This window comes from Melospiza melodia, chromosome 5, assembly GCF_035770615.1.
Source record: "Melospiza melodia melodia isolate bMelMel2 chromosome 5, bMelMel2.pri, whole genome shotgun sequence".
Lineage (NCBI taxonomy): Eukaryota > Metazoa > Chordata > Aves > Passeriformes > Passerellidae > Melospiza > Melospiza melodia.
Window position 1 is genome coordinate 12,303,321 of NC_086198.1, and position 27,858 is coordinate 12,331,178.

Sequence of the window (27,858 nt, forward strand, 5' to 3'; positions counted from 1 at the left end):
AGAGAGAGAGAAGTCTGCAGCTCTAAGTTTATACAGCTATAAACTGGTATAAGATTTGCATTTGTGAGAGCTCCGGAAGTTTGCTTTTCTCCTAGCATGGGCATTTCCATCCCTGAAAGCCTCCCTCTCCTGAAGAGGAATCAAAACAACTCAGGCTCACTGAAAACATATCCAGGTCATTTGACACTTTTGACTTCGTTGTTATCTTGTCATTACAAACTTGGCAGAAAGCCTGGTAGCACCAGACACACAACACTGAATTTCTATTTTTGTTTTCAAAAGATGCCAGTGTAATAGATTAAGTCCCTTAACATTTTATCAGCTCCACAAAAACAAAATTCCAGTAGCACTGAAATATGACGGGAACCACACCAGACACCAGCCAATCTCATCATTTAGGAACCGTCTCCTCTTCTATTTCCCAACACCTCAGATACTGTCATGATCCGTTTCAGACCTCAATAAACTCTTCAATTACTCAGCAGAACAGAAGATGGATGGGATAAAGGATAAATTAGCTGTAAAAATAATTTTAAGTATTCATATTTTAAGAAACCTGTACACCATCTTTCCAAACTCTAGGGACATTTTTGGGTGACATGTAGCCTGTGCTCTGAATCACAATTTTGCTGAAATAGCAGGCGACATCACAATGCCCATCAATTTATGGCCCAGCTAATTCATCTCAGCCAGAGCTGACTGTGTCTGAAGTGATGAAGTCAGACTCACTTGAAACCCTCCCCACATGCCCTGCCAGCCCTCAGGGAGCTGGGCTCAGCCACAGCCCCACGGCAGCTCCAGCTCCTCCAGAACCTCACAGGGAAGCCTGCAGTGACCCACACGGGCAAGTGCTGGATTTCACTGGCAGCACTGGCCATCATACCAACAGATGAGCAAATTCAAGGTAGATGGCCAGATCAGGCACTCCCAGTAAAATGCTACCTCTTGTAAGCAAGATTTTATTTTCTCTAGGAGTTTGAGTCTCAATAAGTAATCGGTCACACTGTGCTGTGATACACCCAATTTTCTGCTTGCAGGTAACAGTAAACATCTCCATCCAAAAGGACAAATGCAGTCTTTTGGGTAAATGCAGACAGTACAAAGCAATTAGTGTTTATTTCTCAATGTCTATTTAAAATTCATTGTGAGTAATTCGTGATAGCCACACAGTCATAAATGGACTGACATCACTACTCCTTCCAGCTTCCTCCTTCAGCTCATGAGCTCAATCTTTCCTAGATTAAACCCTAACATCACACTCCTGCATGCCTCAGTTTCAATTGATGGGACTGAAATGCTGAACCAAGGCATTCAAACCAGACAGAGGACAAGGCAGCACGGGGGTTAATCCACAACAATACCACACTCTCTGCCTTCCCACCAGCCCTCAGAGACAATCATGAGCACAGCTCCAGAACACCACCAGCTTGATACAGACACCAACACAACAAACAGGTCACAGGAAAATCCAGCAGCAGCAAAAACAGTGAAGTTTTCTACTCAAGATAGAGAGTTTCAAGGGCAAACTAAACCCAAAGCATGCACTTCCAAGTAACTTCTTAAACAGACTTTACAGATGTTCTCTGAAACTATAACCTGAGAAGTTATTTGTCTCTGGGAATGTCCAGTGTATGGTCTCGATGTTTCCATCACAATGCTGCAAATCTTTAGCCATAAGCAAGTCAGAACCTGGAGAAAGCTAAATTAGCTCCACACAGCTCTTGATCAACTCCCTCTGCAGCTTAAACAACTAAACCAGCAGTTCCCAAAAGTACAACTGAGCCTCCCACAAGTTCATTGTTCTAAAATTCTGTTTCCTGCTCAGGGGAAAAAAAAATAAATATCTTTTTAGGGGATTTTATCATGGTTTAAATATTTGTGTATACTGATCACTCCTAGTTAAAATTCCAGTTTCATTCTGTTATCTCATAGGTGTCAGCCAGTAATAGCCAATATTAATAAACTCTAAGTTGCAAATATATGAGTCATAGTGAGAGAAGGATTTTATCATTGTGATTAAAGCTATCAGCATAATTTTACTGACTCAAAAAATCAAAGGCAATTCCGTATTCAGAATATAAATACACCACCAGTTAGATACATGTAAATCACATAAAACAGCATGATTCAGACACCACAAAAATTAGGAAGTATGTTTCAGATACATAAAGCTCTATAAATGCACGTAGATAGCCAAGGGCTCTGCTCCAGCACCATTACACTCACATTCATTACCTGTCAAAATAAAAAAGTCTGCCAAAATCCCTAACAAATTTTATCCTGAAAGATTACTTTCATAAGTTAACGAGGATGCACTTGGATGAGGACAAAACATTCTGCATAAACTGAGTTTTTCTATTGCTTTACACCCATTCAAAAGAAGTCCTTAATTTGTTCAATGACTCTCTATTATGATTACATATTCCATTCCATTTTTTAAGTTGTTTTACTATGGGAAAGACCAGAGGGCTAAACCATCAATATTTAAACACATACATCCCTTTTGATTTTGAAAATAATGAAAAATAGATGTTCTTTCACTTCCAAAACTTAAATCTTTTAATTAGAGGAAAAAGCTTTAATAATTGCTCCTGTATGTAAAATCTGTGAAGTTGCCAAAGGGAAAGCAGCTCTCCATTGCCACATGAGGCAGTGAGTGAAGGACTGATTGGAGGCAGCAGCAGGGAAGGAAAGGAGGCTGCAGGAAGGAAGCAGCAGATGAGCAAGCAGTGCAGACTAAAGCCTGGTTTGTGGGTGCAATCAGCCCGAGCAGCACAGCACACACTACCAGACAGGCTGGGAAGCATCCAGGAGAAAAGCAAAAATCCCCAAGTACCAGAGCCAGCAGTCTGAGATAAACTGCCCAGCAATTCTGTATTTTGTATTCTGCTAAGAGATGGCTGCGTCCTCTGGAGGCCAAGAGCAGGCACGAGGTGAGCTGTGGGAGACCCAGGAGACCTTCTGGTGCTGGAGCTCCCATTTAAGGAACACAAAAGAACCCAGTGCAGTCTGCACTAGAAGCAAAGTTCAGGCAGAAAAACCACACAGGAACCCCAAGCAAATGACCAAACGTGGTGAGAGCATGCAGCAGGCCAAGGCAAGCTGGAGGCCATTCCAAAAGACATTCAGAGGGACTGTCACACAGTTGCTGTCAGTGGCCATGTGAAAACACAGGAGAGCCAGGACAGCCCTCAGGGAATTGCATTTTCTGCTCATTTATTTTCTGGAGTTCATACATAAACCTCATTCTACCATGTGAACTGCTTCAGGGTACAGATGCCCAGGGGAAATGACGAGGGCACTGAGTGTTAATTTGTGCTAGTTTGATGGTCATGGTGGGAGCGAAGAATTAAGGAATGTTTAGTTTAACATAATATATGCCTGATGTGTTAAAGTGAATAAAGAAGTTTGTAGATATAATTGGGGAAAATGGGGGGAAAGAGGTAGAAAGGAAGAGGGATGGTCTTCCTCATATTAAACTGTCAAATTTAACTGTTGTAATTCACAGAAATTAAACAGGAGAACAAGATAAAGCTTTACCTCATGTCACCAAATAAATGGCAGTTTTAATTGTTCAGAGCACAATTCTTTAAAATCATGCACTGTATATTATCCCAAAATAATAAATTAAAGACAATAAAATCCTGCCTTATCTTATTAACACTATTTGCTAGCTGATGGCTTGGAATTTGAACAAATACAAGCTAAACTGTATTACAAAAGGGAAATAAAATTAAACTCATGCTATTTAAAAAAAAAAAATCCAGACACAGTTTAGATGTTAAAGTTTCTAAAGCTAAACACTCAATTTAGGACTTCATGTATTCCAATATCTCATCTTGAACAACTTATTATTTTAAAATTTGGAATTAAAGACTTGTCTAGTAGCTAGTTACAATTTTACAAGCCATCCAGTAATTATAAAACTTTGGCAAAAATTGGCAGCTTTGACACTCATTTTGAACTGTTTCAAGAGGTAGCTATTTTCCCATATCTCATATCCTACAAAGCTGGTTCATTTTGGACTGCTGTGCTATTTTTTGTTTACATGGGTTTTAGTAGTATTGCTGCTCCCAGTAAATTGTTCTTATCCCAACTCATGATCTCTGCCTTTGTGTCTCCCAGCAGAGAGGGGAGTGAGAGGTGTCTGGTTTGGGAGACTCTCACTAGGTGGGGGACACTAAATTAGGGTGTGCTGCTCCTAAGCCACAGCAGTGTAAAAGCAGGGGGGTGGTCATTTCTTATGCTTTTAGACATCTTTGTGGTGGGGGAAGAGGGTATTTTTAAAAACATTCTTATTCTCCAACTATATATTAACTATCTGCCAAACCTAGTGTCTCTGATGAAAGAATTTTAAATGGTACCTTAACACTAGAAATGAAAACCAAGGACACAAGGATTTGGAAGAAAGAAATACAGTAAGTTTACCTGACATGACATATACAACAAAAGAGCATTTCCAGTGTTACTCACCAACCAGTCTGAGGATGCTGTATCCAAAACTAATGCAAGCAGATCAGCTAATAGAGGACCCGAATGCAAATAATATGCTGAGCATAGGCAGTCAAATGCACTAAGGTACTTGCAAGTGTCAGCTCAAATCTAGTGAGAGCCCTCTGTCCTGTTCTTTGCTAACTCACATGGCAACTGCCATGAAGTTTTAAGAGTAAGGTCAAATTCTGCACAGGACTGAGAGCAAACCTGCAGAATTGTAGGCAGATTTGTCCACTAGGTCTGTCTAAGTTACTCTGAGATATGACTTTTGCTCTGGCATGTAAATACATTCATTTTAAAGGAGTGAAATCCAAAAAAATAGCAAATGCTCTTGAAATTCAGGGGTTGGGGTGGAATTTGTGGGATGACAACATTTGTTTTATTTTAAATTTGGTCAGCTACTGCCCAGCCATCGTTCAGTGAAGGTGAGATTGAGGAGGTCAGGAGGACAGGCATGGGGAAGCCCTCAGCCTGAGCAAGGACCAGCAGCCCAGAGAACCATCCAAAGGGATTTACTGCAGGTTCATGGGGCAGGTTGGCAAAAAAAGAGAGAATAGCTTTAAAGTGGGGGAGAAAAATGAGGAGGTTTGGATGGTGAGATGCTTAGGGGTGAATTACATTTGGCTCTGGGAAAAAAAAAAAGTTCAGGAAATGAGAATTTTCTAAGTAAATTGTATTTGGAGAAAGGAGCATACTTCTTGCTTTCTACATATCTGATTGCTCCTACACAGACTTCTTGGCTCTCTTAATCACAAGCTACACATGTTGCAAAATAATATCCTAGTGGCTTTTTAGATGGGCAAAGATAAAATGGATTAACCTGAAAAAAGCCCACATTAAAATAGTGTAAATATTAATTTACTACTTCAAATTTAGTTTACTCAAATGACAAACAAAATCAATTACTTTGCAATGTTTAGGTCTCTCCCTATCACTTGATGTCAGTGATGCATGAGGATAGGCTCCTTTTGCTAAACCACAGCCAGCTCATTTCAGCAGTAATAGGACATCAAGATGCACAAATTATGCAAAACTGAAAAAGGCCCTTTTAGTTTTTACTCCCTGCATATGCAAATAGTTTCAGCAAACACTTATCCAGTAACCATCTTCTGTCCACTTTTGACACTACTGCTTAGATTCCAGAATATCACCTTATCAGTTCTTTCTGGACAGCAGCCTTTTCATTACATCTCACTCCCTTTTTTCTGAGCACCCTAAATTCTTACTTTGGTATTTCTGCCACTCTAAATTCTTACTTTGGTACTTCTGCCACTCTAAATTCTTACTTTGGTACTTCTGCCACTCATTCTCTTCTGCCTGGCTTGTATAATTGAGCGGTTTGCTATTTCTCTCCCAGCAGTTTACTGGCAGCATAAGTAAAACTGGAAAATTTAAATTTCTTCTCAGGCCATTTTCTCACTAAATAAGTCAATCAATCAATAAATCATTTATTAGCCGCCAATATTCCAGATCAGAATTTTCACCTGGGTGCCCTCTCACTTTTGCCAAGATTTTTATTCATGGATGAGCTCAAAGCCCAATTGCAACTTACTCATTTAGAAAGAAAAAAACCTGATTGACCTTATCCTAAATTTTAAGGCACTCACCTACCATTCAATGACTACAGCTTCTAAGCACAAAGCCCCTCACTAGAAAGGCTCTGGTTTTGCTCTCCTGAAAGACTTTCCATCTCATATAATTAAAGTTTCTTAACTTTGCTCTCATGGTTTTAAATTATCTTTTTCAATTAACAAATTGTCTCTGTTGCCTTTGCTTCCCAACACACTAGCTTTGACATATACTTGGCTTCACCTACAACTGTAAAACCTATTTGTATCACAAATTCCATGCCTGTATTTCACTAAGGTATCAGACACTGTCCCAGATGTCATTTTACACATTTCTCCACATGAACAGCACTTAATGCTCTGCTTACTGCCACAGGATCTGTAATTTTCTGTTCATTCTACCAGGAAGAGTCTCAAGCTCATTGTTTATCTTACTAAATCTGACCTCTCTTCAAGGTACCCAAGTGAGTGAGGCACAAGCATTGCTGTATTTCAGAGAAACAGAAGATATTGCCATGGACTATACACAGCCATCCTACATTAATTCAGATATATAATATCTCTTCTCCTGGTATCTTAAAGTAGCACTTTCTGTCAGCTTTTGTCCTGGCACTGCCTGCTTATGGATAACATATGGGACAATTTCCACTCTGCCAGAAGTAGGGCTCCTATAATCCCTTGTTGTGCTACTTTTTCCAATAATCAGTTTTGCACCTTCAGCATTAATTATTCGATGGCACATATAATAAACCTTTTTATCAGCAGTGCCTGACAGACACAAGACACTTGGTTTCACCAAGAACATGCCCCCATTATCAAATGGAAGTCCCAAGACCTGCACTTCCCACTGGAAGGCAGATTTGAAGATCTAATGTCTAATATGCCAATCAACACTAGCCATGAAGTGGCTTCCCACCTTTTAAAATTGTTTAAAAAATTCCAGTTCTTTCCCTATCATGATACTATACAGAGATGGATCATTCTTTTATTCTGCCTTTCACAAATTTTATTACATGCCATACGCTTCAAAGCAGGCTTTAATGGTAGTCTGAATGAATATGCATATAACCAGCATATTTTAAAATAATTTTGCTCTGCTTCCATTAAAATGATCAGACTTAGTCACTTCAGTCTAAAATCCTTGCAATCACTTGCATTTTTTATCATAGCTCAAAATAAGTAATTTTTTTTTTTACTGGAGCAATATAAATGTTGAGCACCTCACACCCAATTTTTTTTTCCATCTAAGAAACTGCTCTTAATTTAAAATCCATTTGCATGGTGTTATACAGAAGCAGCAAAACCTGCAGTAACATGATCTAAGAATATACTAAAACATACACCAAAGACTTGTGCACAGTAAGTAAAGGAAAACATCTACATCCAAATTCTATAATTTGAAGAATGATTACTCACAGGAAGAGACTACTCAGCACTTCACCCCATTTGTCAGGTTTTCAGGTTCTTTTCTTTTAAATCAAAAACATCTGCGTGACACTTTGGACAGTTATACACTGCCCGCAAAGATGGACTTTCAATTCTAGCTACGGGCATGAAACAGTTACCACAGCTACTAAAGGCAGGAGATGTGTGTTTAGATCTGTTCTTCTGTGATTCATTAAATATAAAACACTGCCTTTAATCCTAAAATTTCTCTGCATCTCATGATTTATGCTTAAAATACAGAATGCAGTACATTCATAGCTGACATACCTGCTCCTTGGAAGAAACATGGATTCTTTAATGAAGACTGAACCAGACAGCAGGATATACCAACAGGTACCAATATCATCAGGGCTGGAATAAAATAAAAAAAAAAAAAGATAACATAGTTTAAAACACTTGATTTAAATTACTCACAGCAGCACCAAATTTGCACTACAAAGGACATCAAAGAGGCAAAACACTCCAAACTATGGAAGGAAGACACAATTCAATTATTTAAAAAATAATTCCATGAAACTATTCCATGCAAACATACACATTATTAGAATGCTCAGTTTAATTTACTTGACTTTATTAAAAGCATCTATCTATTAATTTGGTAACAGCCCAATTCAAATTAAGTATAACTGTAAGTGATTAAAGGAAGCCAAGCTACAGTAAATATGCTGTATTGTATTCTATCAAATGCATTGAAGAAGAATGACAGGTCCTCAATTCTTGCTGAAGAGAGCTGTAGCATCTTTCCCTCTATAAATAAAGGCATCTTTTCTCAATACTAGCCATCTTTTTCTCAAGCCTTTCTTCAAGACAGAAATTTTCCTCTCTGCATCAGCATGCCTTTCTACAAGGTAAGAGTCATTTGCAGATGGCAAACCTGCATCAGATTTGCCAGTCACCATTATCTGCTGCTGCTGAGCACTGCCCCTTTCACATCTCTTCCTGGCACCAGAATAAATTCCCAACAGAAGGGGCAAAAAGTTTCTCTTCCCCTCTCTTCAACCTGTAGAGGAGCTGGATGAGGAAGACTTTGTCATCCAGGCACCGTTCATTCTACTGTAGATTCAGATGTTGCTCCGTGAGTAATACAAAATCCTTTTCATATTAGACTCTTTTTGGATAAATGAGTTCAAATAATGTTTGGACAGGAAAATAAAATAGACCAAGGCTACCAGAAATAGCTGCAGTAGAAGTCTCATTCCATGCTGACAGTCAGTGCTGAGAATCTCTCCGCTGTACTTCAGCTTCTACCACTCCTGCTTCCTCCAGAGAAACTGACTAATTGAATTCACGACTAATGGAGTTCACTGTTATGAACTGCATGAGCTTTCTTATGGAAAACCACATCCCTAGTGACACTAAGAGATGCAGATTACTTAATGAATTTGTAGCACCTTCCTTTTTTAAATTATATGTCTCGAGTCTTTAGCAACAACTAGGTCTACTTCAAGTAAGAACAGCCCACATCTTTTAACAATGATGACAGCATAGTATTAAAATCTAATCTTAAATCTTAGTAGGCAATGTACATGTTAGCAGTGTATTTTTCATTTGAAGAACTGCAATTTAAGAAGTACATACAGAGGTCCTCAAAACAAATGTGCTAGTCTAAAAGAGCTGAGAGCAAGCCATCCAATCTAAAAACATGTTCTATTTTCATTTTCCACTGCATAATACAAGCATGAGAGAGAAAGGAGAGGAACATAGAAAATTAGCAGAGGAAATTGAGGGAACACAATCTATGGCCAAGAACAGAGGAACTGAACAAGATGGAGATTGTATTTCTTTTCTAGCAGCCAATGTCCTGACCAGTGAAGTGATGCTGGTCAGCCACACACACCAGAAGTTACAGCATCTTCAAAATCAAGATTTTAGGAACACTTCTTTATACTGATAGACCATAGAGAAAAAAGCAATAACACAGTCCCACTGCTAAAACAACAGCATTTTGATTGACATATCTGAAGTGTTCTAAGCTGCCTATTCTGAAATGTGCCTCACTTGCTTCTCACATGGGTCTGTATCACCCTCAAACTTTTTCATCTAGAAAAATCAACACTGTGCATAAGTGCAGAGAACCAGGTAAAGCACAAGAAAAACAGCACTTTCAACAAAAATATCATTCCTAAAAACATTAACATGCACCTGAGTAAAGTTAAGCATCTTCAGACTTTCCTTCTTTCCCCACAAATGCTGACAGTCACACAACAGCACTGCTGCTGAACTGGAAGTCTGTTAGGATTTTTATTATGTTCTTTAATACCTGTCATTCTACATACAAATAATCTGGACTAATTATCACAGTTGAAAGTTTTTGAAATAGAAATTTTCAGCAATGGATACAGACAAAGTTATTTCCCAAATACCTGGGAAGTAACTCTACTAGAATGTGAATAATAATTTTTCCAGGTGGATTACAGCACATTATATTATCACATAATAAGTTTTGTGGTCTTGGGGGTGGTTTATTCCTTTCCTTTTCCTAAAATCTTGCAGTTTGACCAAGTATTAAAGTGTAGTCTGATAGAACAGAACATGGGGTCACAGATTTTATCATTCTAAAGCACAAGTAATCTAGAAGATCTTCCCATGCTTCAAGAAAGGCATTTCCAATGATAAAATAATTGAAGCAGAAAAAAATTAAGCCAATAGAAAGTATTTTAACTTTTGCAAATCTACTAACATCCAAGCTCTTATTTTCTTCATTTGAAGACCTGATTAACTTTTTTAAATCCTCTCTCAGACCACCTATTTGTAAGGAGCTCCAGTTGTCTTTTCTCATTGGACATCTTTTAACTTCAAAGAGAAAAGCAGCTACTGGTTTTCACAATCACCAGTCAGTATATATAATATATACAGTCAGGATATTCAATATGCAAATGCTTAAGACTACTTTTGACTCCAACTTGGAATCATTTAACAAACACCTAGAATGATTATGCATTCAACTGCAATGGTTTGATTTCTTCTTATTTAATCACACATAGCATGACTCTTCACTCAGCTAATCGTCCATCTCTTCTTTTGCCAATTCACAGTTTATTCTCTTTCTCTGCAAGTTGGCTCTTCAAAAGTTGTTGGTACTTCTCACTTATCTGTCATGAACATCATACTTTATCCACTTTGTAAATAATCAAATTAAGCATCTGCTCATTTGACAGCTAAATGAACTGATTAAAAAAATAAATCAAACTTGAGGAATACCATGTAATAGAATTTGTTTTCCCTTTGCTTTATGTGTACTTAACTGGTTTTATTTTTACAGTTACATTTGAGAATTTCTAAGCTCTAAGCTATTTGAATCATGCATATCTACTGAACTCAACACTTTAATTATCTAAATAAAAAAAAAACTTCAGTATAGCTGTGTCACAGTAGTGGAATATTACTAGACAGTGTGTCTGCATTCAAGGTATCTTCCCTGAAATACACTTTGCATTCTTCTAAAATTTTTACTGTCAGCCAAAACATCATAAATATTTCCAAGTCTTCAAGAGCAAAGAACATAGGTAGGGTATTAATACTCATAATTTTTTACAACTAGTAGTGTCTTAATATAGACTTGAGCTAAACATCTGAAAAAATCCCAAATGTATACCAAACACATTTCTTTCTCCAGAACTCACAGGCTTCTCTCAGAAGAAAAAAAAAAAAAAAAAAAGGGCAAATGAAACACTGATCTATTCCTTTCATATGAAAATATATTTAACTCCTGCACTTTTAACACTTGTTACACTCCCAGTTGATTAGAATTAAGCCTCAACAAAGCCATTTGGCAGGCAGCTTTTGCTAGACAATACTGTCACAAGAAACACGTGCAATTCTTTCATTTTAAAGATTCTGGGCTTTCCACAATTCTATTCAAACATCATGTGGCTTTCAATCAAGCTTCCATGTTTTCTGTACTATGCTTGACATTTGTTCATCAACAATGCATTTGCATTCTTCAGGGCTTTTGTGCCTGTCATGAAAGACAGAAGAAACTATAGAAAAAGCAGATGCTGAACTGCAAAAGTACTTCTCCAGGCCACCTGAGGACTCATGCAAATACCCATTTTACCCAACAGAGAAGACTCATATTTGAAAGGTTTTTTTTTGCATTCACAGTTTACATTTGATTTTAAACATTAAAACTGAATTCTAGACAATAAGCCTAATGGTAAAGTTTTCTTCCACTGCTAGAATAGTGCCTACCCCAGCAGCCCACAGAAGAACCTAGAAACTTTATTTGTCCTAAAGATATTTCTTCTGCCAAAGAAAACACGGTAAATTGTTCTTAAAAGGCTTTATTGCAGACAGGACACTTCTCTGACTGGGTTTGCAGGAGGGCATTAAGTCCACATAAGCACTTCATCAGGAATTAGCTGAAGCAGGATTGATGCTGATGACCTTTCCACAAAGGCATCCTTCAAGAAACAAGGGGTTTTTCAAGAGTGAAGGGGAAGGTCCACAGCACCTGTCAGTCAAGCTGATGTAAAAAGGAAAGACATCTGCTGAGCTAAGATCTTTCCTATTACTGGTTTAGTAAGGATGCCACTGCTGGCCAGCATCACCACGACCACTGAAGCAGCAGCTGTCACACACGAGGAGACTGGGAGTGCACTGAAAGCTCCACAAAGCAATGGAGCTGCTGAAGGGTCTGGAGCAAAGTCCTGTGAGGAACAGCTGAGAGAGCCAGGAGTGTTTAGCCTGGACAAAAAGGGGCTCAGGGGAGGCCTTATCACTCTCTGCAAGTGCCTGCAGGGAGGCTGTGGCCAGCTCTTCTCCCAGGCAACAAACAATAGGACAAGAGTTAGCCTCAAGCTGCCCCAGGGGAGGTTTAGATTGGATATTGAAAGTGTGGCCAAACACTGGAACAGGCTGCCCAGGAAAATGCTTGAGTCACCATCCCTGGAAGTATTTTAATGTGCAGATCTGCTTAGGGAGAGGGTTTAGTGGCAGACCTCGCAGTGCTGGGCTGATGGTTGGACTCAATGATCTTAGAGGTCTTTCCAACCTTAATGATTCCATGATTCACATCTGGCTGAAAGCAAAGCTCACCTAACCCAGCAAACAGCGCTTCCTTTCTAGTTTTGAATTCCTCTCTGCTCCCTCCCTCCACTCTTGCAGGGCCATATGCAGAGTGGGAGTAGGAACAATTTAAATCAGGAACTACTGACACATGTACATTTCCAAGCAGGCATACAAAGACCTTTTCAAGCAAGACTTTACCCTACATGTTAGCCTTAAGTGACAGAATACATTGCTTCAAGTACCTAAGACTGAGGGAAAGTTGTTGTTTGTTTTGGGAACTTTCTTCAGCTCAGCTCCTGTCCTGGGTTTTTATCTGGATGAAATGTAGGACTGTTAAAAGTTATACGGCCTACCAAAAGCAGCAAAGATATCCACTTTCCCTGGTTACAGAAAACAAGATTTATTGCCAAGAAAGTTAGATGACACAAGCAATTTATCCTGCAGAGAATCAGAATGAAGTCAACCCCAAAGTCACTCATTAGGGGCAGTAAGAACAACAAAATCAATACACACTCATTCTGTCCTGAAAATAAGATTTGTGTTCTGCAGAAACAACAACAAAAGGCTCGAGTACCAAGATTTAATGTTCTTCTTTTGTTAACTACTATGATAGAGCTACCTACTGATAAATTTTCAGAATATTCAGTTTTAGCAGTAACCTTACAGTGGAGCAAAACTGAAAGCCAATACCAAAATAGCCACCAATGTGCAGTTTTTATTATAACCTGAACTTTAGTTGAACAAAATTTGAATAAATTTCCTTAAAATCTTAACTTTTGTATTAAAACACTGTCTAGAGCAGAGGATTTCCTGGGGAATCTATATATAATTTCCCAGAATGCCAGAGAACTTGACTTACAGGAATTCAGGAGCTAGAAATGGAAAGTCATAAATTGGATTGCCATGCCTTCCCATTGTGTGTCCCTACCCAGCTCCCTTGACGTAGCCCTTTAACACAACTACAAGCTGCAGCCAGACAGGACACCTTTCTGCTTTGAAAATCACACAAAAAACTGAGGACAGAACTATTCAAACAAAGTTCATAGCTGACACTAACTGTTCTGTCTGGAAACTTCAATTGTGTCATTATGCAATGGCCTATGACATCACTGGGTTGTCAGCCCTGATGAATTTAAACAGTATTTTCAGACTGAGGCTTTCACATTTTCTAGCATATGACTGTTTTCTCTGAGACCTCAGAGGCACTCAAAGTTCAAAAATCAAGAAGTGCTTATAAATCTCCCGACTGACAAAATCCAAGAAGTTTGCAGTCTTTCTCACAGTCTCCAGCACTTCATGCTATGATCTATTTATGCCCTGAGAAGGAGCAGCTTCTTATTCCCAGACCAGCAAGTAGTTACATATACACTACTTAAAACTAAAGCTTTATTTTCTAATTACAAATATTTTATTTCTATATAAAGAAATCACCAGCACTTGCATGCTTGCAACTACACATTTGTAACTATATATCTGAATTATATATTAACGGCATATCAAAGAAATTCTTCACAAGAAAACATGTCCAACACACACATCAATTCTGTAATGCATCTGTCTACTGTAGCACAGGGGTTCCAATTTTAGCTTTCAGATTTCCTGATTACTTAAGGTGCTGAAAAACCCTCCAAAATATTAAGCTACAATAAAGATTTAAATCAACCTGTTGAAAAGCTGAATAAATCTCAAATATCTATACCATCTGTAGTGTCTTCCTCTATCCTAACAGGTCCTGATATATCACTTTTCTTTAAGACTTCTTTAGAAATAGCTAGATTTTTAAAAGAGCAGTTTAATTCTCCATTTAATTCTCATTCTCCATCAAAATGAGACACAGCCCTACTAAAACCTCTGGAATAACCAATCATAATAAGCACAAGCTTACTCACTCAGGTTCAACTGAGATAATGAACATCATAAGTATGTACAGTGGCAAGAATTTGCAGGTCTTTGTGATGACTGCTGTCAAACATGCTTTAATTCTCTCAAATAAGACATCTTCAGTGCAAAATTCAGTACTTGGACTTGAAAGCACATGCTAAAGAAAAGTCTTTCCTCTACTGCCCACCTTCTGGTCATTGGCTTCTCAGCCAACTCCTTTAAAACAGCACATGAAAAAAGCTAAGTAGCATGCAGGTCTCAGTGGAAGCAAGCATGGAAATTACCTCCATATAATTACTGCTTTATATTCCTTTTGCACTTGGGTCTATCCTGAGACCTAAGCAACAGAGGTGTCATTGCCTCTCCAACACTGGACTTACAGCAACTCCAGACGGTGGCAGGACCCCTAAATTTAGTCATCCTCAACATCCAGAATTGCCTTCCATTCAGAGCTATTTTCAAGCTATGCCATAAAAAGGTCATGAATTCAACAAGAACAATTTCTTGGTAGTGAAAAAGTTAGTTTAATTTGTGGAAAGAGTAAGTCTTTAAAATTCCAACCACTAAAGGATTCATTCAAGATTTACATTAACTACATATAATACCATCATCCTACAATCTATAACACTTGTAATTGTTTTGATAACTTACAAACCAAGGTGCACCTATTACATTTTCATGTAATCATACTCAGTGTTGTCCAAAGTAGAATAAACTCCAGAAAGTAAGCAGAGTAATTCCAAAGACATTGCTCATGTTCCCAGGTCTCCAAGTGAGAGAAGCAGAAACAGTGGAAATTTGACATGTCAGAACTGGGAGCTCTTTAAGACATTTAAGCACTACACAAGAAGAAATCCCAAAGAACATTGCTCTGCAAGCTCATGCTCCATAGGATCTTGTTCCAGCAGATTAATCTGTCTGTTTCTCTTTGCTCATTTTGGTTATCCTCTCTATGCTGACAGCTATAGGTAGTTTATTGTTTTAACTGAATAATCACTGCCAGAATTAGACATTAGCCTTGAGATGTCAAACATGTCCAAGTTGAACAATTCTCTCATTGCCTGAAGATCCTGCCCACTAGCACTGTAGTGTTCAAACACAGAGTAACCAGAAAACTGCTTACTAACTTTGTCAGCACTGCCTCTAATCCTCCTTATTAAGCCAGTTAAGCAGTTACCTGACATCTGCCAGAGCATTTCAGATGCTCTTGATCACAATAAGAGGTATCTCCCAAACACAAAAGTAAAAGAGATTGGTACTTGACGCATTACCCACACACAATTTTCAAATATTTTTCTTCTTATATGAACACATTGAAGTTATATTTATAACTTATATATATATGTTATATTTAGAGTGAAGATTAGAAATAAGAATAAATTTAAGACAGAGTTAAAATATATTCAGTAACAAAACTGATCACTCAGAATTTTGAACTTCTGATTTTCACTAAACAGTGTGCATATTTCAACTTATGTCCATGATTATATGTTACAGATGGACATAAGATGAAAACTTGTGTCTTGACTCCTGGTAGCAACAATGGGAAATGCAGAAAAATGAACCATAGTAAACAATTCCTCAGTATTCATGAAAAAAAAATAATCAGAAGAATATTTTTCTTAACAGTATTTAAGTTATTTATAATTTTTTTCACTTCTGAAATAAAATCAATTAAATAACACAAGAATTTTGGTCAAATTAGTGATTATTACAGAGTGTCAGTAATGCCTGTCAGTCTAAGTGGATTAAACAGGCAATTAATAAATACATTATACAAATATATGCACACAAGCTAATTGACCTATTGTCATAGAAGTCTAGCTATTAAACTTGTACAGTGAATTAGTCCTTAGTATCAGAAGAAAAATGCAGAACAAAAATTGCAGTCTCCTACATCACCAGAAAACTATTACAGAAGCAGCAAAATAAAATGATCTTGCACCCAAAACACTCTTAAGGCAAGACAGACAGATCTGTTCTTACACCTTAAACTTTCTTATGAGTCTCCAAAACCAAAGCTTTGAGTGCCTCAAAGTTCTCAGAATTACAACAAAAATATGAGAGCTTTCAGTGAAGCATTTACAGTAAAGAAGGTGCAAAACCATTACTTCAGTCATCATTCAAGGAAGTCTCAAAATCAGGTCAAACAATAACACAAATTTGGAACTGGCTGTGCAAAGCCAACAGACTGTAACATTGATCACTGACACTATTAAGAAGCCTTGATTCAGTGTCTGTTTATACAGAGACAACTGCCAAGCCCTTGAATGTGTTTATTTTAATGATAGACATTGCCTAAAAAATTCCCCACAAAAAAAATGTATCCATAACACAACATACGAATCAGGTTCCTGATTTACTGCAGTGCAGAACTGGCAGCATTCCAATGATATTTTGGCAACTGCCCAACTATCAGAAGGCACAATACACCTTTAGGAATATTTTCAGGACAACACAGAAGAGGCCAGCCCTGCTGCAGACCTTCTTTGCATTACTAAATGTACTGCTGCAGAACTTCCACAGAAACCTGCGGATATGGAAGAAGCACAAATGAATACATCTATTGCCTGCAGAGATGTACCTGAAAATTCTGATACTGACCCAGAGATCATACAATCATTTAGGCTGGAAAAGACCTTTACAGTCATGAAGCCCAACCATTAACCCACCACTGCCATGTTCACCATTAAAACCATGTCCCCAAGCACCACATCTCTGTGTTTTAAACACCCCCAGGGATGGTAACTCAACCACTTCCCTGGGCAGACTGTGTCACTGCTTGACAATCACTTCTGTAAAGAAATCTTTTCTGATATCCAATCTAAACATCCCCAGCACAACTTGAGGCAAGTTATTCTTATCACTTTTTACTTGGGAGATTCCCTAGCAATTCCTTTTCGTACTCTTTTAGGACTTAAGTTTTCTGAAGTTATCTGTAAGATACAAACATATACAGCTATAGACCACATACACTGCATCTATAAAAGCACTCCCTCTTAACACAATTTCAGTAAGGTGGTCTCAGCAGTGCTATTCTGTTTAAAAATGACAAGACCCTGAGATTAGTTCAGTTGGCCAGAGCAGAGTGCTGATGATTCCAGGGTTGTGGTTTTGATCCCTGTATGGGGCATTCACTTAAAAGATAGATATGGCAATTCTTGTGAGTTTCAGAATATTCTGTGTGTGTGCGTGTGTGTGTGCAGCTAAAGAAGATGGTTTCAGCTCATTTTTGTCACACTTTCAAGTCAGGCAATGCAGAAATGTACAGCAACTTTGGCATAAATTTTTGTTGGTTTACATGCACTGCTTCTGTCCTCCTGAGGGTCTTCAGGGCAATATGTTACCATGAAAGAACCATGAATTCGATAAATGTCACTTTTATTGTAGGACACAAAAGCGTGACTCTTGGATTGCCACTCTTACAAAGACTACTCACAGATCTATTTCTCACCTGTCCTTGCACAGAACTACTGCCCTGCAGCATCTTTGAGACATTCTGCTGTACCTCATGAAACACACTAACATTTTTATCTACTCAAACAATCAATGTTTGAGTAGCTACCAAGAAGATGTGCTTCTTTATTCCCTTTCCAGACTTCCTTGTTTCAGGATTTGATGGCTGGGCCAAGCCAGTCCTAGAGAAGGCTGCATGACTAGCCCAACACCAGTGTGTTTGGGTCTTGTGACTTGCCATGGACATATAATTCATTAAACTTGGCTAAAGCTGGATGGCGATATTACTGCTAATAGGCTTGAAAATTTAGTTCTAATCATGGAAATTTCAAAAATAATCAGCTGAAATTACATCTCTTTTTTACAGCTTTCTCCACTTCTCATCCCCTTTTCCCTCCCCATTCCACCACCATACAAGTACTACAGTCTTAATACAAGTAGATGTTTTTCACTCCAGACTGCATGACAAATTGGGAATGAGGAAAAAATCAAGACACAACGTAACTGAAGTTTTTTGTCTCACACCTGCCTACCACAGTCAATAACTTAGAAACTAATCAGCTATTTCTCATTTCAGCTGTGAACATTCTCTGTAGTAATAACTGCATTTTGCACACAACATTTTTCCCTCCAATCTCCAGTTTATATATACAACTTCTACTTGTCTTTCTCCAAGCTGAATTTTATTAAAGGTTGCAAGCTGAATTACGTAAAAGCACACAAATATTTTGACATTAGACAAGAGCTTTTTCCAGCCAGACATCACACTAAAATTCAGTTCAAGATGTTCAAGAGATAACTACTCTTTTTAAAACAGTTGTCCTTTTTTAAGAACCACTACCATCACAACCAGCAGCCTACTAAGTAGTCTGCTCTTAAGAACTTTAATCAAAAATGAAATCTTCTCAGCAGGGACATGTGAGAGGTAGGAGCATATATCCTATCAGGACTTCATTTGAAGGATCTCTAAAGAAAAATACACTTCATAATAACCTGGACTGGGGTTCCCTTCAAATTTTTAAAAACAATACAAGCAGTAACTAAGTTAGTGCCAGCTTAAATTGCTCAAACTACAGGCAATGTAATCACAAACTGTGTTGTGGTACAGGCTGGCAATTCAGAAACATCAGGCTTTATTACTGAATGACTTTAGACTGCAGGTCAGCAAATCATAACATATTTTGTGCCAATCCAATATTCCTAGTAAAGAAAATAAGGGAAACTTAAAAATATACAAGACTTCCTTACAGAAAGAGTAAACCAAACACCAGTGATGCATACACACAGAAATATCAAACAGCATGGCTGAAAAACACACACAGACCTCACATGACTAATGAGGAGGAAAAAGAGGTGGTTGTTTCATTAGACACAAACTCATTTGCTGACATCCAAAGCACTTATTGCCAAAGAATCCTATGCCATCATAGCACAAAATTCAATTTTGATCTGAAAAATTTTGTTCAACTGTAAAGAGGTATAAACACCCTCTACAAGTCTGCTAGAACTTTGTTTTCTAAAGAAAATGCTAATTGGAAGCTCACTGTTGGAGATATCAATAATTACTATCACGCATGTAAATACATTTAATGATATGAAAATAGAACATTTCTTTCTTTGGACTACTGATAAAACATATATTAAGTGACCAAAATAAATATATTTTTAATGAGATCTCTAAGTAGATTTGAAGAAAAGGAGCATGTTAAAAAAAAAAAACCCAAAACAAATACGCATGTCAAGAAAGCCTCAGTTCTGAAGTTTTGCTTTGCAGGTTTTAAACCCTTTTGTCATTAACTTCCCATCAAATGAAAGGAGTAGAATGACTGGCAAATGAAGAATAACTCAAGCTGAACTGCCACTTCTAATAACCCAGTTTCCATTTAAGCAGTGAGATGGCCGTAGGGTTTGGGAATTTGTCACTACCATGTACACCCGCTGATAGTAAAGTAAATGCAGATGAGATGAGCCAATTTTAAGCAACGTGCTCCTTTTTATCCCTTTGGTCACAGGAAAAAAATCTATAGAGCTACTATTAAAATTAACAACTTATTTTTTGGTTTTTTTTAATGTAGGATAAAATAACTGCACATAATAATAATGCACTTAATTATTTTCAGCATTGCATGCATATGCACAACAGAAATTACTTTTTTATAGATACCACTGACAAAGCAGACAGACACACAGTTTTCACAATGAAAAATTTTTCATCAAATAAACAGAGCAACTGCATTAGTCTGCCCATTAGCATTTAGAGATAAAGATTTAGCTTTTCTGCCCTGAGACATTAAGTTTTGCCTCAGGGAGGTCAAACACACAGGTCAATTAACAGCTCCAGCAGTTGCAGCTATTTTAATAGATATAGCACCCAATTTCAGATTTCAATGCAAATATACCATCAGGAGGCAGAGGGAAGAAGCTGTAAGTTAAAAAACAATCTAAAATGTGAAAATCTGATGGTCTTTTAATACCTTAGCCTTCATGATGAAAATAAGAGCATCAAGTGATAACTCTGGTAAGTTCATTAAAAAGTAACCAGGTTGCATGTTCCAAGCTGATTTCCCACAGCTCATAACTGAGTGGATCAATCCCAGCCTGGCTATCACTTTGCTTCTCTCTCCTGTAATACTCAAAGAATTTTTCCAAACCTGTACATAGCAAAATTGAAATAATGTTTTTTAGAAGAGTACATCTTCAACACATAGGCTGAATTTGTGAAACAAAAATAAGGACCCCTCCAAGTTCATTGTCCTAAAAATAGAACACTGAAATTAGACTGCAGGTTTCACGGGATTTTCTTACTAAGCAGATCTCAAAATATTCATTAAAAAAAATGTAAAGCTACAGCTCAGAGTAACAGAACATATATTTTTAGTTTCAAAATATGGAATTTTTTTTTTTAAATAAAAAATAGTAATTGTTAACTTTCAGGTTTAGCCCATTAAACATTACATCAGAGATGTGAAAGGCTAGAGCAAGCACATTTTGCATTAGCATCTATATCCAGAAACTGCCAAACTGCCCATTAAATCTTTTGAATAAATCATGGGGGAAAATGTCAAGAAGCAACTAAATAGGAATGACAGGCAAACAACCAAAGTGAAGATGAAGTCACATGAAAGGAGTGACAAAGGAAATCAATGCAGAAGAACTGCAAAATGCACTTCCAGTTAACCCAGATTTCACAATCTCCTGTTTGTGAATTGTATTTTCTCAGGCACATATTTCCTGTAATTTTTGCCTGCATTGAATATATGGTAAGCTAGCAGCATGAATTTTTTCAGCATATAGTTCAAATTTGAAGTCAGTGCTTAGAATGACCAAAATACTGGGTCTAAACAAAAACTCTTACAAAGGAGACATGAACCAACTGCCTAGAGAAGGACAAATCACCAGCACAATGGTCCTTTGCAAATTAGTGTAAAATAAATAAAGATTGTATTGGTCTAATTAAAATTATCTATCCACCTATAGATTTTATCTATCCACCTATAGATTTTGACCTTATGTATTTCCCATACATAACATTACTGGATTTCATTAGACCTTAATTTACTTTGCTGAATGGTCAAGGTCCAGCATTTGAGTTTACTCAATCTCATCTTCCTCCTGATGCTCCATATAGGAAAAATTCCACAAGTACAAAAGAAAGCGTAGAAGTGCATTCTTTGTATGCTTAAATGTTCAAATAATGCCAGACAACTTGGAAAAAATAGGCATTTAGTGTCTGGGTTAGGGGCAGGAAGTAAGAATCTGAGAAACATTTTGTTTCAATGAATTGGTTCCATAAATGAAGCAATTACAATTCTCAGCTCTCTACTGTAAATCTGAGTTGACATTAGAGCACATCCCTGCTAATTATAAACCATGTTAGATTTGTCAATTTGGCACCACTGGCACGAAAAGCTGATCACTACTACTTTCACAAAACTGAAGTAAGACTAAATGACAATCCCACATCCATATATTAATTTTATATAAATTTAATACAACATGCATCACCAAGCAAGAGCCACTGTTGGCTCTCTCCCTGGCAGCAGCAAATTTGTGTGGTGTTTGATGATGAAAATGGACCATTTACATTTACAGACTGTGCACGCTAGGCAAGGAATTTTGGCATTGAACAGTCCTCAACTCACTTTAATATACATTAATTCTTTCAACCATATAAGAGGAAGCAGAAATACTTACTAGTACAGAACTTCATTTGCTTCATGCCTTTCATATCTAACAGTTTCACACATCAGTCTGAAAGAGAAGAAATAAATTTTAGTTATGATTCCTATCAGTGTCACAAAGACTTCACTTTCTAAAGTTACTCAGCATTTCCACAGGTAACTCCAGCACTTACTGAAACCAACCACCAATTCAAATCCAAGCTGATTCATAATTCAAGAGAACAAATTGTAAAATCTAAGCATTTAAGTTATTTATTCATCCAAGATCGGTATTTATTTAGGACACTAGATGTAGCTGTTCCCATTAAAAAAATTTTATAAAAATAAGGAAAAATTATATTGATCTAATTTTCCATAGTGATGTGATAAAAGCAAGTAGCTTCATAAAAAGAGTTCTGAATTTTAGAAATGGCTGGAAATGTACTACAACACTAATCAGAGATACAATATGAAAACTGCTCTCTTTTTCAAGTCAGGCCCAATAGGTAAAATAAGAAACTGTGTTGCCTGGTAAATCAATGCTTCTCATTTTGCTAAAATTCAGCAACTTGAAAATTACCATGAGATTTTAATGCTAAAATCCCAGAGGGCTCAAAGTGGAGAGAATTTCCTGCAGGAAAATCCTCTGTCTAGAGGGGAGGATTAAAGTGCTTTCGTATTCACTGTCTGCCTGACAAATGTGGCATAATAGAGAGCAACTAGAATAGAACTTACCACATACTAGGAAATGCAATGTTAACTTGATGTAGAAAAATCACAATGCCATTTCTGTCTACTGCCTCAAGGAAACAGCCCTGTGAATTACTGGGGGGGATGGGGGCAAAACAAATCCCACTGCCTCCCTGGCCTTTCCATAGCTCTGAAGCAGACTGCAAACCCCAAGGCTATTTGACAGCCAGACAGAGATTTACCTAAGAGGCTCATGAGAACATTCAAATAAGGAACTATATTTAAATTCTGGAAATAAATTCTCTTTCCTCACATAATTCATCATCAGAATCTTGGTGTATCAATGACCAGCTGCCAGCAATAATATCATAAGCAGGCAAAAGCAGTCAAGAATTGCTACTCAGGCAAAAAGTCTCCAAAAAGTTGATTTCAGACCTGTAAGAGTTGGTCTGGGTTTGACACAACAATCAATTGCCATTTCCTAGATCATTCATTTCAGTAGTCAACAGACTGCTACAAAAGTCACCTTAGCATTCATCTCTCACAGGATTTTACTTATTACTTCAGCCCACTAAAAATAATGCTACTTCTGTTCAGAAGTGGCCGGCTTATTGTGGTATCATGACTATTCATAAATCATTAACAGAAAATTGCGATCTTAATTCTGTTTGCAGAGAGATAGATATAAAAATTAAGAATCAAGTTTTACTACCACAGCCTTTCCCACACCCTGGTAGTTTAGATCTATGCTTTGGACCATCTTTGAGAACTTTTCTCACTGAAAAAAATGTCCCCATTGTATGAAATTAAGCATTATGTACTGCATATCTATTTCAATCTTTTTCCATTCTGGCACAGCGAAAAACTTTGAATCACAAAACCATCTTTTTTCAGACACTCCTCTCCATCATAAAATTGGGTCTTGTCAAAATCTTTTACAGACGCTGAAAAGCTACTGTCTGCTTCTACCTCCTGGGTTTTCATCCTCCCTCTCTGATGCTGTTTTGAGAGAGAAGGGGAGCACAGACATGAAGTCACTGGTGAGAGGAAACCAGAAGAGAAGTCATTGCTAGGAGTGAGATTTAAAAATTTAAATACTGCTCAAGGATGGTCTGTGCCCTGCTGGTCTGGAACGATGATGCCTGGGCAATGTGCCACGTAAGAGCAGGAGTCACAGGAAACAGAATCACTTCAACAAGCAAGTTTTGTTCCCCTCTGAATTGGGATAGAAGGAAGCACATTCTTGATAAAGTCACGCAAGTTCACGACTGGCACTGAGTTTTGCAGCATTTTGGTCCTTTTATTAGGACAGCAATAGGGGAGAAAATGCCTCTTACAGAAGGTAGCCAAGCGTTTCAATTTTTGTGTTACAGTGGCACAGTTAGAAATTACAGTGACCAAGCTGTACAAACTAGATTGCTTCCTCTTTGAAAAATTGAGTAAGTTCTGATCAATACTGGTGTCCAGTTTTTGCTCAATCACTCAAACCTGATCTTTATCTGCTTCCTCAATAAATGTAATAAATTACAGATGAGATCACCAGCAAGCCATATGGTAAGTTATTCACTACTAGGGGCTACACTGAATACATTCAGTTTTAATGAATCTCAGAGGTTTTTGTGGCATTCCACTGCCACAAGAAGAGCTGTATCCTAAAGGATACTATAAAAGCTTTCAGTCAGTCCAACATCTGCTGGGAGCCCGGCCTTTTCCATGTATGGTACTGTAAACAGAAGCTCTCTTTGAGGAATTCGCTATGCTGGGAGAGCGAGTTCCACACATTCCTCAGCAAGAACCTCACGCTGCACAGGAAGCCAAGAAGCACACATCAACATACCACACAACCATATGTGCACACTTTGATCTCTGTAAACAAGTTAACATCAGTTTAACCCCAGCCATGCAAAACTTCACGTGCTCAAAGTATTGCATACAACAGCATAACACAAAACACTTCAACTGAATGTAACCATGACCTCCTTCCAAAGCAAAAGTAATTACAGAGACTTCTTTGAAGTTAACATTCACATTGCAAAAACTGGGTCTTGAGCACTTTGGAAGAAAGAAAACCCAGCCTTTTATTTTCTCTGAATTACAGAATATTGGCTTGGGAATGTGGACTCCCACTGAATGACAAAGCAAGTGGCCAGAAAAAAAAAATAGAACCTAAACTAGCATTAATCAACTCAAAGTTGCTTCAGCATCTTCAGATGTGGCAAATGTTGGCAAAGCTGAGAATATAAAGCATCAGTAATTCACCCTCTCTACCCACAGGGCATACAGGAGATGTGCTGGCCTCCTTCTCTAGCTGCCAGCCTCACACTGATTCCCAAATACCCTTAGAAACCTCTGCTGTAAGATGCTTGTGGGAGGACAAGTGCAACAATTACCTAAAAATCAAACAAACAAAAGTCTTTACAAAAAAAATAGGAAGCTCTCAGGAAAGTTTTGACTTGAATTAATTTGCTTCATGAAGCATTTTAATTAAAAGTGTGGATGACATTTATCAAATATCTTTACTAAGTATTGTTTGCATGTGTTGTACACAACAAGTCTAAAATTTCCACACAAAAGCAAGCACAAACTGAAACAGAAGGTGACAAACAGACCCTGCTCTCATGACTACTGTATTACATAAATTATTTCATCAATATATGGGCTTGTATGCTGTATGTAAAGCATTTATTTCTAGTCCAAAAGTTTGAAAAGAAAACAAATGCATCCATAATAGACAGAAATAGGATGGAACAAATAGATACACTGTGCAGACATACAAGGAGGAATCAGCAGAAAAATAAAGAAGGGAAGAAAAGAAAGCAGTGATAGGCAGTTTGAGGTACAATATACAAGAGTAGTATATGGTTATCAAAATTACTGCTCCTTTGCCTTTTTAGTGCATTAGCATATATGGTTTTTAATGATACAATATCATACCTTAGCTGATGCTCTCTCAGATTAGACAATGCTTCCATTCCATGTAAATATGAATACACAATCTCCAAGTCCTACAAAAAATAAGGAAAACATTTTTAGTATTCTCAGTTTGATACGAGTTGTTAAAAAATGGTTTCTAAAGCTCCTTTAATAGGGGTAGTAGGGACACTTCAGGAGATTAAAGGCAAACTGCAAGAACACCTTTGATTATAATCTGGAACCTCAAATGAGGAAGAATGATAGTATGTCCACATCAAATACAGAAATCTTTCTGCTTTTGCTGCCATTACTCTATGTCTAGGAAACAGGCCTAGTTCAGAACCACAGTGAACTATTTTGCAACCATCACAGTCCTTCTTTCCAAAGCCAACATCCCCAAAACTTTCATTTACTTTGTAAAGCAAGGTCATAAGAAATCAGTTTTTTTCATGTTCAGGGGAAAAGAAAAAAAGTACAACAGAGTCTAACAAAATACTCCATTATACAGAGATATTTATAAAACTGTATCCTCTTGAAACAGAAGATAATCTACAATCTAAAGAGAGAAAAAATGCTGTCATGAACAGAAAATTGACATAATAAGAAAAACCAAATATTATCTTAATTATAATATGGTGAAGTTTTATATTCAACCATTGTGGACCGCCAATATCCAGCTGACAAAACATTAATAAAGATATGAAAACAACATCCAAGACTAAAACACCCTAAAACGCAACTGTGGAAACACTAATGCCAGGCCAGAGGCTTTGCTCAAATTATACTTAAAATAACTACAGCGTTTAAGAGAAAGTTTCAGTGAAGCCAACAACATCTATTTAGAGTGATTTATCTTTGGCTCATGGATTTCATGCTGTTTCATCACGCTTTTTCTTATTTTAAGACTTGCTAGTTGAGAGACAAAGTATGATCCATAATTCATTAAAAATCCGAGCAACAGTCCTCAACCACTAACTTGAGAATAAACTAACACCAACACAACTCTTGTAACTTAATGTGAGAAGATGTTTTTCAAGGAATGGAATATATCAAAGCTAGAAATTTATGCAAGATTTGATCACTGTGAAATATCTGTGAATTTAAAACTGCCTAAAAATACAGAAATACTTTTTCAGACACAATGAAAGAATGTTCTTTGGGTGAAGACAAAGAATTGATGTCGCAGAGTGAACCTGAACTTAAGAAAGAAAAAGAAAATCCCTTGAAATACATTAGGCGTAGAAACATGCTGTACTTGTTAAAACCATGGCACAGATCAGAAAAGATACCAGGAGTTACACTCAGTGGCTAAGGCTAGATAGATGTCTCTCATTCTATTACAAAAAGAATGTCTTTTTCTCACACAGAAAAGGCAAATGTTCCGTTTGAAAAAGCAGAACAAACACACTAGCTAAAGTGCTGCAATTTCACTCCAGTTTCGGCCCTTCTAGGCCTCTAGAGGCTTTGGTCCTGCAAACAGCAGAGGGCACATCAAAGACAAAAGTAATTGCGATGGAGGGACTCTGCACATACAGGGCTCTGAAGAGAAAACACAGCAGTGCCTCGCCTTTTTGCTTTTTTCCCTACAAATAAAAGTGTGTGAAAAGACACGTCTGCCATAGTCAGCAACCTGCTCATGGCCAGCCAGGCTGGAGCGGAGCAGGGGCTCCCAGGAGCCCTGAGCTGGCAGCAGGGTGAGCTGGCAGCCAGACAGGCCCGGCGGCACCGCTGCGCCCGTCCGGACGCGCCGCACTCCGGCACCAGGCAGCAGCTGCTCTGGGAAGCTGGGAGGGACCACTGGGGATCAGGAGCAGCATCCTACAGGGAAAAGAGCCTGGCCACAAAGTGCTGCTCTGACCCAGCTCCAGCAAGTCTCTCTAACAACAAGCAGAGAAAAAAGGAGAGTAACTTTCTGCCACCATCTTCCTCTGGAGTGGCAGAGGCTATCTGCTGTAAAGAATTCACAGAAGAATAAACAGAGAACCGGTAAGGATGCTAGCTTACAGACCCGGGAGTGGACCCATGGGCATGTGGTTTCCAAAACTGATGGGTGACACAAACCTACTGACCAACCCTACAGATGTTACAAAGTGATGAACACAGGTTGTGTTCCGAGAGCAATGCAGCTGAAGTGACTCAGTGCAGGGGGAATGCATTAAATCAGGGAAGGGAGTCACAGAACCATAGAGCATTTTGGGTCAAAAGGGATGTTAAAGATCATAATTCCAACACCCCTGCCA

The 27,858-nt window shown here is 37.9% G+C and overlaps 1 protein-coding gene across 7 annotated transcripts in view; it reads right to left on the minus strand.

The window, feature by feature from the left end:
• The window catches only part of RAPGEF2 (Rap guanine nucleotide exchange factor 2), a 184,906-nt gene that overhangs the window by 102,151 nt on the left and 54,897 nt on the right, over positions 1-27,858 (minus strand). For all 7 annotated transcript variants that reach the window (XM_063156291.1, XM_063156286.1, XM_063156287.1 and 4 more), the window contains exons 2-4: positions 25,640-25,710; positions 22,050-22,106; positions 7,776-7,859 (exon numbers count right to left, since the gene is read on the minus strand). In XM_063156291.1, coding sequence (XP_063012361.1) covers positions 7,776-7,859; positions 22,050-22,106; positions 25,640-25,710 — 212 coding nt within the window. The remainder of the gene's footprint in view (positions 1-7,775; positions 7,860-22,049; positions 22,107-25,639; positions 25,711-27,858) is intronic.